The sequence below is a fragment of the Cyphellophora europaea genome, assembly GCF_000365145.1.
Source record: "Cyphellophora europaea CBS 101466 unplaced genomic scaffold supercont1.6, whole genome shotgun sequence".
Lineage (NCBI taxonomy): Eukaryota > Fungi > Ascomycota > Eurotiomycetes > Chaetothyriales > Cyphellophoraceae > Cyphellophora > Cyphellophora europaea.
Genome location: NW_008481812.1, coordinates 970,617 through 987,077, shown reverse-complemented (window position 1 = coordinate 987,077; position 16,461 = coordinate 970,617). Strand labels below are relative to the sequence as shown.

Sequence of the window (16,461 nt, the reverse complement as noted above, 5' to 3'; positions counted from 1 at the left end):
ACGTAGCATCGTTGATATGCCCCTAGGAAGCATTTCCTGCTCGTCTTCTCACCTTAGCTACTGGGGAGCTGAACCAGATGTCGCCGAATGAGATCTCATCGTTGGCTGACAGGATCAATCTAGCCAGTGGTTTCGGCTGCAGGACTTCAAGCTGTCGAGTCTGGCCAGCACAAGAGCTCGTTCAATACGAACTTCTTGCTTGGCGGATTTCTCTCAACATTCAGCTCATGCTGGAGATGTCTGTGGTCTTGAGATCCTTGAGACACCTTTAGCTGACTTTTCATAGCGTCTTTGAGATGGAGAGACCATGAAGGGGAGGCAGCGAGATGTCCCAGTGATGCTAGCTGCTAGAAACGAAGAGAGGTCGTTGGGAACACTCGTAGTGGCCAGGAGCATCCCAGACGCTTGGCAAGGTGGGCGGTTTCTGACTCTCAAAACGCTCAGGCTTGTATCACCGTTGGCACATCATCAAACACGAGCTGAGGTTGGTCCTGCACATAGTCCCGTTATACAACGCCTACAATAATGCTGCGGCACCGCGTCGACAGTGCGAACGCCTGGGACAGGCCTGGGACAGGCCTGGCCCCCACGCACCTCGTATAACAAGGGTCTCGAGTCCGAAAATAACAGATGAAAATAGACACAAATCTGCCAGCCTCATCATGACTTGCCTCACAAAAGACACAGACCGCGGATCGCGGCCGTGTTATGGCTTCGAGGCGAGCATCAATCGCGACGGCGCGGTCCGTTCGAGACCGTAGACCTTCTGCCAACAATGACCATTATCAGCGACAAGCCTCGTTGTCTATGAAACTAGAAGAGGGTCGAGCTGTCCGCCCGCCGCTCATCCACGAGGAAGAAGTCTCCCAATCGTTTCTCAACAATTACTTCATCGGCCAGAACAACAACCTCCCGCAAACCTTGACGCGAGCAGACACTGGTCTTTCACCCTTGGAACAGTATGCGGATCGTAGGGAATTCCCTAGTCTCCATCCTGGTGAGAAATGGGGAGAGCGACGCCCCACCGAGACCCTGGACACTATTATGGTCCCGGGCGGCTTCCAGAAGCCCTTCGACGAGCCCGACAACGATCAACAAGCTGAGCTCGAGAAGCAATGGCCTGAACCCAACGCCTCGACGGCCGATGGATTGAGCGACGGTCAGGCGCAAACGCGCCTACAGCGACTACCACAGGATGTACGCAAAGAACGAAGTGCAATGTCTCGATGGTACCACATGGCCCTCAGACGTTCTGCTGTCAAGCCTGGTCCATATAGTGGTCTCGACTTTGCAGCTTCGTTGCCAACAGAGCATGCGAGCTCCATCCTCTCCCGAGCCGGCAGCTCTCTAGACTCAACGCGCCTCATTTATGTTGTCGAGTACAGGCACGAAGCCGACATTCTGTCCGGATCCTCACCCCGTCCCTTCAAAACCATGGCCAGTCTAAGACAATACCTCAAGGCTGCCGACACGGACGCCATTCTCAGGCTCATCTACACATGCAATGACGAACAGGCGGTTGACTGCTTGAGCAGCGACTTTGGCATCAGCAGCTCCAGTGTACAATACGGCGAGCGAAACTTCCGAGACTGGATGCAAGAGGATCGCTCCTCGAGACGTGCTGCCGGCAAGGCTGTCAGATGGCGCCCTGCTCTCGACACGGCTAGAAACCTCATTTGCAGTGCATTTGCCGTGGACTTTGGGCGGCCCCTCGTATCCCGTGTTGCTAAGAGTGCAAAGACTTCGCGGGCACGCCTGAGTGAATCTCGACAGCGTCAGCGGGCTGCCGTCTACATGCAGCGCCCCTCAACAAGCAAGATTCCCGGCGCCCGTGTGACACGATTCAGCACTGGCGTAAGGTCTCTGCCGGAATACGCAGCTTGTCCTACCATCATCATCTCCGAGTACTCATCGAACGGAGTAGGCCGCATCATCACAGAGCGTTCCCTGCTCGGTGTCGGCGTCTCCGGTGCCGAAAAAGCACAAGCCGTAACCAAGACCATTGAGGAAATCCTGTCTCATCTCTTCGAAGGCATCTGGCAACTATGGGAGACGCAAATCATGCTCCTCCACGAACCGCACGCCGAGCTAGAAGACTTCATCTGGTCCCAACCCGCCGACTCCAGCCGGGCACGCGAAGTCTGGTCCATGTCGCAAAAGCTCCACACCATGCTGAAACACATCAACCGACACGCCAGCCTCTTCGAAGCCGTGCAGGAAGACTTCAAGATCTTCACCGAGCGCAACGAACACCAAGACTGGCTCGAGCCCCTCCTCGACGAATTCAGACAGCTCTCCGAAACCATCCACGTCGACTACGTGCAGCCGCTGGAACACATGATCGATCTAATGTACAAGTCCGTCACGATCCGTGATTCCCGCCAGTCCCTCGAATTGAACGCCAGTCTGTGGCGCCTCTCCTGGATCACCTTCATTTTCTTGCCGCTCACTTTCCTCAGCGGCTTCTTCGGCATGAACGTGAGCCTCTTCGCCCACAACCCCAGCATTCGCTGGTACTTCGTCTCGGCGGTCCCGCTCCTCGTGCTGGTCGTGGCTTTTTGGTTCGGCGTCAGGAACTTGGCGCCCGGGTCGAAGAGGATGGGTGGCGGCAATGCGGCGGCGGAGTTGGAATATCTGAGAAATGGCACCGTGCCGTCAGAGGTGGATTTTGGTGGAGATGAGGGCGACAGCAATGGGGATGCTCGGCATACGCTACGCAAGAGCCTGGCGCGTTTCTCGGGCGGGAGAGCTACGTAAAAGCGGTGGAAGGCAGGCTTGCATTCTTTCTGTGAAAGATTCGCTGAAGAATGTAGAGTTGAAGATGTGATGTGAGCAACAAGAGCCCTCGCATATACTGTCTGAGTCTGAAACAACCAAGCCTTTGATGAGAAGCCATTTTCATGTCGCCTATCGACCCGTGGTACACACCGCGCCATGTCACCGCTATACAAGAATGGCAGGTAGCACGATGCCCGGTGCGTCGTCAAGCCTAAGGAAGGCCTTTCTTTCCGTGAGATCCCCTCAAACCACGACCTTTCCACCCATGATCCTCCCTAGTTCATCACGAGCCCTGGACGTCAATCAAGATCTTGACATGCTTGTCCTTCTCGTGAATAAGCCTGACATATCGTTCTGTATTAGCTTGAATCCTCTTCCACGTGCGCGAGAGCCGGGAGGAGGGAAACTTACGCGTTATACCCATCTTCAACGACCCGATCGATCTTGATCTTGCTCGTGATCATCTTGACGGGCTTTAGCTTCCCCTCGCCCAATGCTTTGATGACACCGGCAAAGTCCTGCTGGAGGTATCCCAATACTAGATCTTTGCATTAGCCTTTGAGATCTTGGGCAGTCTTGAGGGAAAGGAGTGAGGAAAATACGAACCGGCCTTATAAACCTTCTCCCCAAACACCAACATATTCGGATTGAAGGGCACCTCCTTCTCCCAAATCGCCACATTCACGACCGTGCCCCTCGTCCTGGTGCTCGCAAACGCGCTCTTCAAGCTCGCCGGCACGCCCGCGCAATCCAACGCGACATCCACACCCACCCCACCCGTCAACTCCCTGACGCGCGCCGCCACATCCTCGTGCTTCGGATCCACGATATTCGTCGCGCCAAAGTGCTTTGCGAAGTTCTGCCTTTCGGCCGCCACTTCGGCGACGATGATGGTCTCGGCGCCCCTCGCCTTCAGGCACTGGATGACCGACAGGCCGATGGGCCCAGCGCCGAGCACGAGCGCCCGGTCGCCCTTTTTGATCTCGTACTGGTCCACGGCGTGCCAGGCTACGGCGAGCGGCTCGACCAGGGCGCCGACGTCCAGGTCGACGTCGTTGGGCAGCTTAAAGATGAAGCGCTGGTCGATGCAGACGGCGTCGCTGACGCCGCCTCCGCCGCCGGAGAGGCCGACGAAGCCGCCGGAGCTGCAGATGTTGATGTGGCCGTGCGTGCATGAGTCGCAAGTGTCCCAGCAGCAGAGGGTGGGTTGGCAGGCGACCTTGTCGCCTACGCTGAGACCGCGCGAGGAGTCGACCTTGTCGCCGATTTGGGTGATGGTGCCGCTGAACTCGTGACCGACGCCGACAGGGGCGGTTTCTTGGGTGAGGGGATGGGCGTCTTTCATGGGGACGAAGGTGGCGGTGGAGTATTCATGGAGCTAGATGGTTGATTTAGTGGAGGCATGGCAGGAATGCTTGGAAGGCTGGCCCAAAGCTGAGGGGGAGAAGAAGGATATAACTAGCCATCTGGCCAACTCTCCCTGCGGTCTGTGCAATGATGAGGAGTACTCACATCAGTGCCACAAATACCGACGAATGCGGGCTTGATCTTGACTTCGTGAGGCTTGCATTCTGGCTCCGGGACATCCGTGTCAACACGGAGGTCGCCGGGCCCGTGGAAACGCAGAGCGCGCATATTGTTGTTGAGATCGGCTGTGCAAGAGGTGTGGTTATTGAGGTTGTGTTGATTTAGTTTACCCTGCTAAAGTGGGGGTTAGCTTGATCTGTTTGACTTGAGTTGTCGTTGAGTGTCAGCAGTGCCAGCAGAAGAAGTACTCTTTCAATCAGGCTTAGTACGTCTTATATGTCAGCCTTACTCCAAAAGAGACCTTCCAAGTCATAGGACAATGCGACGGAGCACGTGGAGTGACTTTGAGGTCTTTTCGCAGCGCAGAGCCGACGTCAAGACCCAATCATCCTTGAGCAAGTGACATGATAGAACCAGCTCCCGAAAGACGGAGAGAAGGAGCGGGGAGGTGAACTTTGAGCTCCCATGTTCAGCCATTGACATTCGGTGCCTGAATCGACAGCAGTGGATAGTGAGCGTTGTTTGCGGGGAAGCAGGGGGGAACGGGAGAGAGGAAGTCGGCCATCACGTGCTGCGGACGCCTTCCGCACGGCGCCGTGTCAGTCGCTCAATTAGGCATGATGGCTTCCCAATATAGAAATGCAGGATTCGACGGGCGGATGATGCCAAATCATGCAGATTTTCTGCGCCTCTCACCCCAGCTTGGGAGTAGCTTGAAGCACACACTTTCAAGAACTGGCCGACGAGGTGCTATCCAAGGCCTCGATGACTCCAACGCCGCTGCTAGCAGCCCAATACTTCTCCCAAATCTAGGCATATGGATCGCTGCCCCGACAAGCCGATGGCGCCACCGAGGGAGGCCAGGTGACATATCACTATCCGGATCCTGGCAATGAGGTTGCCCCTGACCCTCTGAGAACAGGCAATTTCGTCAATCATCTGTGCATCAACGTCCGCAATGTCACTGAAGGCATTGATCGATACAACAAGGCTTTCGGCCAGCGTCTCATGTTCAGCATGCACGTCCCGGAGCGTTTCTCTATTGCCTACATGGGCCACTCCCATGGCGGACGCAACGGCAAGTGAAGTCAAAAGAACAACAAATTGAGCTCATCAACGTGGATACCCCAGACTGGAACCTATCATCGGGGTTGATAGTGCCGAATACCTCTTCGCACATCAGGATAATTGTGCCGGACAGCGAGGCTACGCAGGTACATCTTGAATCCATTGGCGCCAATATTATGAAGGTATAATGAGGCTTGGAAGACTTTTCGCCGAGGACTTGTCGGTAGGGAGCCAAGAGGAGGGATACCAGATCGACTCGTTGCGGATCCCGATGAACGTCATTGAGGTGCAGCCCCAAGTTTAGTTGAAGCCGTTACAGTTGATGCTGGCTGTAAGGTACGACTGCTTTGCCGTTGCACATCTTTTTCCCTCTTGGATGTATGAAATGATTATATAATCCAGCTGTCGACAGTTGACTGTTGTGAAGGAGCAGCAGAACGCTCTAGACGCAGAAGCTACAAGCTACAAACGGTCGCATTGTTGCAGGACATGGAATTGCGCCTGACTGCACCGAACCACGAGTACGGATTCAATCGGCGCGATCGTCTGCTACCTGAATCCGATCAGAGGCTCTGTACAGCCCAGACAATGAAGTCATGGCTGAGAAGAAAATGCCAAGAGCGCTGTGTTGCTCCAGAATAGGTTTAGTTGCTAATGCCTTTGAGAAGACGCTGCTCATTTCGGTCGAAGCGGGCCCCGTGCCGCCTTCGTTTATCTAGCATGCACCGGGGGTTGCCAGGGTTGGAGCAAGGCACAGCAACGAGGAGGTGATGTGGCATGGGGGACCGCCACAAAGATCGCCGTTCTGCGGCTAGTAAGTGGGCTATACGGAGCACGTTGGACACAGCTGTTGGGGAATATAACCGTGGCCAGAGACCCGTTTGGCCATGGCCGCCATACTACTCAGCACTCACAGTCGCTGCACTCTCTAACGCATACGCCTACTCCGTCTCCTTGTGTTGGAGACCACTATTATGCATCTCTTACGAAATGCCCTCCCTCTCCTCCCGTTCTGTATCACAGGCACGGTCGCCGACTTTCTGCTCGGCACGTACCCTGCACCTCTTGACTTGAGCAGCGACGACAGCGTTGTTTCGGCAAGCTGGAAGAATTTCACCGAGAAATTTGATGCCTACCTCAAAGAAGGTGAAACTGAAGGAGCAGAGGTTCTGTCAGGAGTGGAAAACATTACCTTTTCAGTCGGCTTGTTTTCGCTCCACGATCCAGCTGCAGGAACCCTACATTATCACTATGCGTCTCCAGAGACTGTCAACGCCGTCAACGGCACCAATGATGTGGATGGAGACAGCATATATCGCATTGCCAGCGTCACCAAACTCTTTACCGTCCTTGCAGGTCTGCTATCCATGACGGACGAGCAGTGGAACACGCCCCTTGCCCAAGTTTTCCCCCAGTTGGCCGAGTATTCCAGTGAGAATCCCGGAGAAGATGACCCGATTGACACGATTCAATGGGACAAGATCACTGTCCGGGCACTGGCCAGTCACCTGGCAAGTTTTCCAGCTGGAGGCATACCCGGCGTTGATACGCTGTCTCAGTTGGCACTTACGGGAGACCCCAACGCCCTCGTCACCTCTCTCGGCTTCCCACCCGCAGACCTGAGCGAACTGGGGCCTTGCTGGACCAGCTCAGACTTTTTCTCCTGCTCCGTCGAGGACTTTCTCGAGAACGCGAAGTCACTGCCGCCGAACTACCTGCCCTGGTCAAATCCATCCTACAGCAACCCCGGCTTCATCATGCTCGGCATCGCAATTTCCACCATCACTGGCCAGCCCATGGACACCCTCTACAATACAAACATCTTCCAGCCCCTCGACCTGTCTTCTTCCAACTCAACAGCTCCCACCGGTGAAGATGAGGTTGGCCGTTCCGTCGTCGTTGGCAATGCTACCGAATGGTTCGCCGCCGGCGGCATCAGTACCCCTTCTGGAGGTCTCTTCTCTACCATCAATGACCTGAACAAATTTGGGATCGGCATCCTGAATTCAACCATCTACGACGCCGACCGAACCCGCGAGTGGATGAAACCCACAACCTTCACTGCCAGCCTGTCCTACGCCGTGGGTACACCATGGGAGATAATTCGCTATGTGAGCCCGGTCAGTGGCAAAGTCACGGATCTCTACACCAAACTGGGCGACTCCGGCACTTTCGGCGGCGACCTCATCCTCATCCCCGAGTACAACGCGGGCATCAGTTTCTTGAACGGCGCCTCCGACCCCATCCGAAGCTCCGCGGCGCTCGCGGTCCTCGACCAGGTCGCCGAAGCTGTCCTGCCCGCGCTCGAGGCCCAGGCCGCGGCGGAAGCGACCCGCAACTTCGTGGGCACGTACGCCTCGACCGACCCGGCCCTGAACTACTCGGTGACCGTCGCGTTCAACGAATCCACCGTCGAGGGCAGCGTGTCTGGCCTGACCCTGACCGGCTGGATCTCCAACGGCACGGACTCGATGCCCGCCTTCGTCGACGTCCTGCCTCGCTTGCAGCCATCCATTCCCAACCAATCCGACGGCGCCGGCAAAGTGGCTTTCAAGGCGAGCACGAACCCGCAGACCAGCACGTACGCACCACTGGCCGAAGTGGGACTGGGCCCCTTCAGCGGCTTCTACATGACGAACGGCGACTGGACTCTTGGCGATGAGACTGGTGTATACTATGCGAAGAGGCCGTATAACCGGTTTGTGTTTGATGTAGATGCCGAGGGCATGGCGACGGCGGTCACACCCGCTGTGACGGGGATGAAGCTAGAGAAGAGACAAAAGGAATGAACCATAACGGCGTGAAGGTTGATATAAATAATTTGATCAGTTCTCTTGATCCTGATCGCAAGCACTCTTAGCGAAGTATTGAAATGACCTGATGGTTCAGATACGAAATTACTGTTCTATACTGTATGTCTCCCGTCTTTAGCTTGCCATCGTGTAGTCTCTTGATGTTCAAAAAGCCACATCAAAGGGCGTCAATCTGGACTCTTCGTCGACCTGAGACTTAAAAGGTACGAGCTGGGGTAGGACGTTTCGAAGAGGAGGGTCGGTCTCATGCAGAATTGCAACCCTGAACTTGAAAGGCTCTGGAAGTCGGAAGTTAGTGGGTATATCAGCGACCGCGAAACAAGTCCTAGAACCCGGTCCGGAAGAAACCTGCAAAAGTTGCCCCAGGCCCAGGCTGTCGGATTGGATCATGTATGGCAACTTCAGATTGATTAGATGCGATCACTGCCTCTAGGCGCGGCCCCCTTATGTCCTACGATACCGCATCCAGCCTAGCGGTCCCACACCCATACGGCACACTGCTTCTGATTCAACAGAACTACAAACACCACAGCTCGGCCCTCGCTCTCCTGGGACCTCTGCCAATGATTTTCGTCCGCACTTGATCCAGATTTCATGCAAAAACGAAAGTGTGCGATCTCTGGGAACATATTGCGATACAACAGCACAACAGGTCCACTTCATGCGGTACGTCTACCGGGCGGTGACCGCCTTTGACACCAGCACTTAGGGGGAAGAGTATCTACCAGTCATTACTGCAGGGGTCCCGACGGCGTAGCAAGCGAGCCTAGAAAGCCAGCGTGTAGCTTGCAAGGTCCATACTCGGAACGAACTATACGCTGCTTGAACCGCGATAGGCCCCCCCCCCCCCCGCTCTCTTTGCGACCACAACATGATGTCTGCTTGCGTTGGACGGTCACGCTACTCAAAGTCCCGCTCACTGGTACGGGGTGGGGGTGGCTGTTCGATGTACAGGACCCATTGCCAGACACAAACAAACCTCAATCCGACTTTTCGTTTGGAAATCTTGGAAAAATGCTGTGACTCTCGCGGAGTACAAATCACATCTGAGAAGTCCCGGGCCCCGTGCTGCGACCGCTGTGTCACCCACCTCTATAGATCGTATTCCAAATCCCCGTTACAAAGGGGGTGTGTGTTGCTGCTGCTGCTGGGTAGCTTGAAGTACATAGAAGAGTGGCAGTTGACGACCTTTGCAAACATGGTGACATGCAGAGACACGACTGCAACCGCCTTCGTCGCAGCAACTCTTCCCACGCGCGCCGCCCTCGCCGCAATGCCTGCTCCGCCGCCGCCGCCGCCGCCGTTCAATATCGAAAAAGACACCATGACAACCCCGAGCACAACACCACACTCACCCGCCCCCACCGGCGTCAACACCGCCGCCACCACCCTCCTCCCAGACCACCTTAACCCCCGCCACTGGCCCCCTCACATCAAACACCTCACCGCCCTCCTCACCTCCCTCTCCCAACTCATCACCCTCATGACCGCCTCGATCCTCGCGCCCGCCCTCCCCCGCATCTCCGCCTCTCTGCGCCTCTCCGCCTCGACCGCCCTCCTCACCCTCTCCATCTACCTCCTCGGCCTCGGCTTGGGCCCTCTGGTCCTCGCGCCCCTCTCTGAAGTCTACGGCCGCCGGCCCCTGTGGCTGTATTCCCAAATCTTCTTCATCGTGTGGAACAGTCTGTGTCCCGTGGGTGCGTCGCGGGTGTTGATGGTGGTGGGTAGGTTCTTGGCGGGCGTCGGCGCGAGTGGTGGCGGCGTGCTGGCGGGGCCGATCATGAGTGATATTTATGGCAAGGAGGAGAGGGGGCGGGCGCTGGGGCTGGCGATGCTGTTTCCGTATTTGGGGCCGGCGGTGGGGCCGATTGTGGGGGGCGTTGTGGGGGAGAGGGTGGGCTGGCCGTGGTTGTTTTGGGTGGTGAGTCTGGCGGATGCGGTGGTGGTGGGCGTGGGGTGGTGGGGGTTGAGGGAGAGTTATGCGCCGGTCATTACCATGGGAGAGGAGAGGAGAAGGGCGAGGGCGGAGGGAAGCGGGGAGGGGGTTGATGGCGTTGGGTTCGTGGGGACGGTCGGGGTGCTGAGGGTGAGCGTGATGAGGCCGCTTGTGCTGTTGTGGACGAGGCCGGCGCTGCAGGTTATTTCGTTCCTGTATGGCTTGGATTTCGGGTTGTATACCATCGTTCTTTCAACCTTTGCGACTCTCTGGATCGAGCGATATCACCAGTCGGAGACAGAGAGCAGTCTGCACTACATCGCCATCGCGATGGGCAGCACTATCGCGTCTCAAGGCGGTGGATTCCTGACTGATATCATCTGGCGCCGTCTTTCGGCAAGAAAAGGCAAGGGCAACGAGGTGCCAGAGTTCCGGATGCCGATGCTAGCCATCTCCTCGGTCATCATGCCGCTGGGGCTGATTTGGTACGGCTGGGCAGCGGAAAGACGAGACCACTGGCTGGTAGTCGACGCCGGCGTGGTGATGTTCTGCCTCGGCTGCTTCGCCATGTCGCAGGCGCAGCTCGCATACTTGCTGGATGAATTTGTCGAACACGCCGCCTCGGCGAATGCAGGCGCACGAGTTCTCTCGTACGTCACGGGATTCGCGTTCCCGCTCTTCGCGCCGCAGCTTTACCAGAGCTTGGGATATGGATGGGGCAACACGCTGCTTGCGTTGATCTTCGTGACTATCGGCGGGCCAGCTCCATTTCTGCTATGGCGATATGGGGCGCGCTTACGGGCCGTGGGCGTTGAAGGAGGCAGTAGAAGTAGCTCTCAGACGGTGGACGGGACATGAGTCAAGCTCGACTGGCAGGAAACCGCTTCTGTAGGGACAGACATGCTCGAGATAGAAGTTCTGCATCTCGTTTCCTGGATCAGCGGCTCCCTCAGGCGGCGGGATGTTGTCCGCAGCGGTGTACCTGCCCATGTGCAGCTCCACCGCGCATTTGGGTTCCGGGTTTGAAGACCAATACGTTCCCGCTGTCATGCGAGGCTCGAATATTGCAGCCTGGACGATGTAATTCTCGACACAGATGCGCAAACGAGCTTCGAGTTCGGCATTGGTGGCTTCTTCTGAGGGAACTTGTTCTAGAAAATTGCCTATGTCTCCGAGTACTGCATCCGATAACGGAGCGAGCTCGTTCAGGGGAAGCAGCTGGCCAGCTTCTCGAAGATCGGCTGCGACCTTTTGATGAGGGATTATCGGGTCATCGGATGTGAAAAAGACGAGGTCGGGATACAGTGCAGAGCTGATGGCGTGGTTGAGAGTGCTCCAGGTGGTGAGCAGGTAGGCTTTCAGGAGTCGGTTGGTCTTGTGCCACAGACGGGCCATCCATATGGCGTAGACAGCTCGATACTTTGCTCGAAAACTCATCAATTCGATCCAGATCTGTCGTTGCTCAAGAGTCAAGTCACGGCCTGCACAGTGCAGATCATTCGACTCGGTTAACGCATTCATGAATGTGGGTGCCATAGTCTTTGCCACGTCGGAGGCCTTCCCGTTGGCTTGATCAATCTGTCGCAAGATCTTAGCTCCCCAAGTCATATGCGTTGTGGCAGTGTCCCAGTCCTCTTGCGCCTGTGCTAACGAGGCCAAAATGCGACACATGATCAGCGCGACTGTGTTGTCAGTGGACTCCTGTCGGAAAGCCTGAATGGCAAGATTCGTTTTCTGCATAACCAGAGTGGCACGGTCCAAGCCGGATCTGAGGGTTTCGTAAGACGCTGCTAGGGCAATCATGCCGTTCCGTACGGCATCGCTCGTCCACGCACACTGAGGAATCGTCTCGAGCCAGACCGAGTGCCACTGCTTTGTGGTTGAGAGAAGTGGTGCCACATGCCGTGTGAAGAAGTGCAGGTAAAGATAGTCTGGGCCGGATGAATACGGACTAGATGGCTCGCAGCAAAACGTCTCACGCCCAGTTGGGCGACACTGCTCGCTGGAATACCTAACCAGAGTCGTTGTTGTTGAGGCGTCCAAATTGTCGCTGATGTCGGACGCAGTGTCTTTGGGTGCCAGATTTGTGCCTGACTCTGTCGGCCACTCGCAACTGAAGCCCGCGGTCGCGCATCTTTTGCATACCGGCTTGTCTTCATCGCATCTAAGACGCCTTAGCTTGCAGCTGATACATCCTGTTCGTAGCTTCGGAGCCCATCGACGTTGCCGCTTGCCAGGAGCTGGTGATACCATTGTCTATGATATCATGATATTCCGTTTGTGGGCACACACTTGGGGGAGGGGCGCATCAAAGGTGAAGGACGGAGAGATGTCGTGAGTCACATCAGCGATACGTAAATGAGGTAATACTTGGCATATCTTGGCAGTGTCCGCTTCAGGCAGTGAATGGTATTTATCTTGTACTGTCGATGATATTCCGTACCAGTACAACGCCCCCGACTTGTCTGCTACAAGTTTTGCGATTTCCTGCGTCTCAGACTTCAGTCAAGGACCTCTGAAGCCCACGCTGAAGATTGTAACGAATCTTCCACGTCTGAGGCACGTAAGATTCGTGTGATTGAGAGTTGCGGATGTGTCAAGTCGAAACGTAAGACCAGTGTCTAGTACGGGTCATGTTATTCTATTGTACCTCTTTGCTTCTTGCACTGGACTCGGTATAAACTACTCACCCACCTAGGTGCCCTGATTGAAGCCATACACTTGATCAAGGTCACCTTCCGATGTCTCCTGTATAGGGTTGAATCTCCTGTGTAGCTGAACTTCTGAGTTCGTTGATCATGGTGCAGCTCTGCGCATATCTAGTGCTTAGTTTCTCTAGCAGAAGGAGTTGGAGTCGAGCACTTGGAGTCGCAGGGCACTTCCGCAGTCACTTCAAGTTGTGGGAATGGGGCCCCTATTATGCCCGATTCTGCGGCCCGCGGCTCCTGCCGAAGCGGGATCCCGCCCGGGTTTGAGGTTTAATGGCACCAAACAGCAGGCTCAATCTACATTTGCGACTCAGCAACTCAAGAGTCCGAAGAGCCCCTTATCAGCCTATTCGTGAGAGTAGATCTTGTGGTCGTTTTCTTACATCAGCAACTGCCGCACAAGACTTGCGGGCAGGGGCTGTTCCAGCAGGCTGCGCCACAGCACCGTCATTGGCGACAGCCTGCATACGCGATGGTCGCCTTCAGCCCTGACTGGGGGGTCGACAAAACCGATGAGGAGACTCTTCGCGCTCACAGCAGATCACACACAACGGTCGCTACTGTGAGCCCAACGAGGTCACCTCGTCAACATTGTCGATCCTTGGTGTTGTACTCATAACGACCTCAGATCACTGTGCTAACAGTCCAGGTGATCAGGCTGAAATCTTTGCTGAAAAGGAACATATGATGCGGCGCCTCCGTAACAAGCTGGGTAGAAAGAGAGCGGAGGCACATGAAACCCAGGCAACCAACGACCGAAGCGGCAACAACCTGCTCTTGAGCGTGACCGGCATGCAATCTCAGTCTTTACCTCAGCGCGCCGCCGCGTCTCCGATACTGGGCACGCCCGCCACGACTCCCAAGTCACCGAAGCCCTCCTCACCGCCGCCGCAGCCGCCGCGACCCCAGCAAGGCTCAGGACAGCCTAAATTGGCGCACCTCGGTCCTGGTGGAACAAAGAAAGACTATTGGAAAATGGCGGCGGAGAAGCTTCAGGAGGAAGACCCATCGTTCAAAGACGCGATCGCTGGCCTGGAGCGGGCTGCTACAACGGCTGGTGATAACGACTTTGCCATGCAGCTTCAGGCTGCCACAGAACGTAGTCGAAAGGAACTCGAGTCTCGAAAATGGCGATTCAATGTAGGTTCGAAGGAGATCATTCCACGAGAGCACTTTGACGGTCTCATCAAGACTGTTGCGGCCATAAAGGATCTGGCGAGCGCTGCGGCCGGCGTCGACCCGATACACGCCGGTCTGCCGCTCGCCGGCTTCCTTGTGCTTATGCAGGTAGGTTGCCCTTCTTCTGAGGTCCACCCTGGGAGTACTGACATCCACTTAGATGGCAACCAACGATTTCGACCAGTACGCCTCCATGGCGGCTGGAGTAGAAGAAGTAATGACCATTATGGCACGCTATCGACTTATAGAAGAATCTCACGGTCAGCGGCTCCAGGACGGCCTCAAACAGGAGTTCGACAAGCAATTGATCAATCTTTACAAGCACATCATTCGGTACCAAATTTCAGCAACGACATACTATCGACGCAACACCATGGCCCGGTATATACGCGCCATGCCTAAGCTCGATGACTTGAAAGAGGTGACATTAGCAGTCCGACAACAGGATGACGCTTGCTGGAAAATAGTCGATATCTTATACTCTGCGGGCATCGACCTAAGGTTGGATCAGCTCGAGCAGCGTCTGACCGCTCCTAACGTTCTGGCAACCCCAAGCGCCAATATGCACTGGATAGTGCCCAGGTCGACAAACAGTCTCTTCACTGGACGTAACGCAATTTTAGACGAGCTGAAGGTCATAATCCAAAATGCTGTCAACGAGCCGACTCCTGATCAACAGTGCCGAATTGTCGTCACCGGCATTGGCGGCCAGGGTAAGAGTAAGCTCTGTCTCCAGCTCGCTAACCGGTGCCGTGCACTTTTCTGGGGTGTTTTCTGGATTGACGTAGGCAGCACGTCTCTAGCAGAGCAAGCGTTTATTAGTTTGGCACAGCAGCTCCAGATCTCCGCCCAGACATGGGAAGAGGCCTGTCAGGCACTTGGCGCACTACAAGATCGCTGGCTCCTGGTGCTGGACAACGCTGACGACCGATGCGTGAACTATCAACGTTACTTTCCGGCGAGTACTCTGGGGGTGGTATTGCTGACCTCACGCAATGACCAGTTTCACTGTTACGCCACCAACAAACATGTACCATTGGGCGGACTCGGAGACAAGGAGGCGCGAGAACTGTTGCTTCGAGCGGCTGGTGTTGCCGCCGACAAACATCAAGATCGAGATGCGCAGACTCAGCAAGACTTTGACCGAGATGCTGACCGGGTCGCTACGTTGCTCTACTCACACCCTCTCGCGCTCATTCAAGCTGCAGCATATGTGGCGCGTGGTCATTGTCCTCTGGCTGCATATCCACAGGTCTACGAGAAACAACGGAAGCGGCTTCTTCAGTTTCACCCTGAGCAAGCTCAATCGCGGTACAGTGATGTATACACCACGTTTGAGGCATCTGTCAGCATACTTCAATCTGTGGATGCAGAAGCGTGTCGAGACGCATTGTCTCTTTTGCCAGTACTGGCGGTCTTTGAGCGAAATCGACTGCCCATTTTCTTGTTTGAGGAGGCCTGGCGTGGAGCCCAGGCTGTTAAAGCCGATCCGAGAGATGTTGAACCCGACATGGAGCACCTGCACACATGGCATTTGGATCGTCTACCTCCCTGGATGCAAATGAACGAACAAGCGTGGGATTCGTTCCGCCTCATTCAGGCACTGTCTGAACTAAGAGCACTCTCGCTTGTGATGACAGATACCCAAGAGGGCTACATGAGCATCTCAATGCACCCGCTGGTCCATGCTTGGGCACGGGACAGAGAGAGCGAGGCCGAACAGCATCTATCGTCGGTGGTTGCCGGGTGCTTGGTGGCTTTATCTGCGGATTACAGCATTTGGGCACAGTATAGTCATCTACTCCAAGCGCATTTAGAGGCGGTCGTGTCATTGGAGTTGAACCAGTTGTTTAGGTCCGAACCGTTGGTCATGATCAATGGTATTATTTTTCGGTGTGGCTATTTGCTTCGAAACATGCGCGCAGACGACCAACTTTCGGCTTTGCTGACAAGATGGTTTGGTTATCATAACTGGAGCCTCACAAAAGTTGAGCAGACAGCGCTTGGTGCATACCGACTTGCTGCCGATGATTCCCTCCATCAGGGTTACTACCCGCAGGCGATCACTCTCCTGAAGCAGGTGTTAGAGATCCGGATTCAGACTCTCCCAGCGACTCACCCTGATCGACTGGCATGCCAGCGTGGACTAGCTTCAGCTTATCACGTAAACAACCAAGTGGATAAAGCGGTGTCACTCCTAGAGCAGGTGGTGAAGATCTGTAATCAGACCTATCCAGAGACTCACCCTGCTCGACTGGCATGCCAGCATGGACTAGCTTTAGCTTATTACGCAAACAACCAAGTGGATAAAGCAGTGTTACTCCTAGAGCCGGTGCTGGAGATCTATAATCAGACCCATTCAGAGACTCACCCTGATCGACTGGCATGCCAGCGTGGACTAGCTTTAGCTTATCACGCAAACAACCAAGTGGATAAAGCAGTGTTACTTCTA

The 16,461-nt window shown here is 55.4% G+C and overlaps 6 protein-coding genes across 6 annotated transcripts; 4 read left to right on the top strand and 2 right to left on the bottom strand.

The window, feature by feature from the left end:
• Positions 1-807: 807 nt before the first annotated feature.
• On the top strand, positions 808-2,757 carry HMPREF1541_06588 (uncharacterized protein; the record flags this gene model as incomplete). The annotated part of the gene is made up of 1 exon (XM_008720919.1): positions 808-2,757. The coding sequence occupies one exon, from the start codon at positions 808-810 to the stop codon at positions 2,755-2,757; it is 1,950 nt and encodes a 649-aa protein (XP_008719141.1).
• A 304-nt stretch (positions 2,758-3,061) lies between these two features.
• Positions 3,062-4,413, bottom strand: HMPREF1541_06587 (uncharacterized protein; the record flags this gene model as incomplete). The annotated part of the gene is made up of 4 exons (XM_008720918.1): positions 3,062-3,119; positions 3,190-3,316; positions 3,385-4,156; positions 4,291-4,413. The coding sequence occupies 4 exons, from the start codon at positions 4,411-4,413 to the stop codon at positions 3,062-3,064; spliced, it is 1,080 nt and encodes a 359-aa protein (XP_008719140.1).
• A 1,934-nt stretch (positions 4,414-6,347) lies between these two features.
• Positions 6,348-8,162, top strand: HMPREF1541_06586 (uncharacterized protein; the record flags this gene model as incomplete). The annotated part of the gene is made up of 1 exon (XM_008720917.1): positions 6,348-8,162. One exon carries the CDS (start codon positions 6,348-6,350, stop codon positions 8,160-8,162), a length of 1,815 nt encoding a protein of 604 aa, XP_008719139.1.
• Positions 8,163-9,384: 1,222 nt separating this feature from the next.
• On the top strand, positions 9,385-10,861 carry HMPREF1541_06585 (uncharacterized protein; the record flags this gene model as incomplete). The annotated part of the gene is made up of 2 exons (XM_008720916.1): positions 9,385-10,772; positions 10,813-10,861. 2 exons carry the CDS (start codon positions 9,385-9,387, stop codon positions 10,859-10,861), a joined length of 1,437 nt encoding a protein of 478 aa, XP_008719138.1.
• A 56-nt stretch (positions 10,862-10,917) lies between these two features.
• HMPREF1541_06584 (uncharacterized protein) lies at positions 10,918-12,375 on the bottom strand (the record flags this gene model as incomplete). Its single annotated transcript, XM_008720915.1, has 2 exons — positions 10,918-12,073; positions 12,134-12,375. The coding sequence occupies 2 exons, from the start codon at positions 12,373-12,375 to the stop codon at positions 10,918-10,920; spliced, it is 1,398 nt and encodes a 465-aa protein (XP_008719137.1).
• A 927-nt stretch (positions 12,376-13,302) lies between these two features.
• Positions 13,303-16,159, top strand: HMPREF1541_06583 (uncharacterized protein; the record flags this gene model as incomplete). Its single annotated transcript, XM_008720914.1, has 4 exons — positions 13,303-13,392; positions 13,488-14,117; positions 14,170-16,089; positions 16,121-16,159. The coding sequence occupies 4 exons, from the start codon at positions 13,303-13,305 to the stop codon at positions 16,157-16,159; spliced, it is 2,679 nt and encodes an 892-aa protein (XP_008719136.1).
• Between the last annotated feature and the right edge of the window lie 302 nt (positions 16,160-16,461).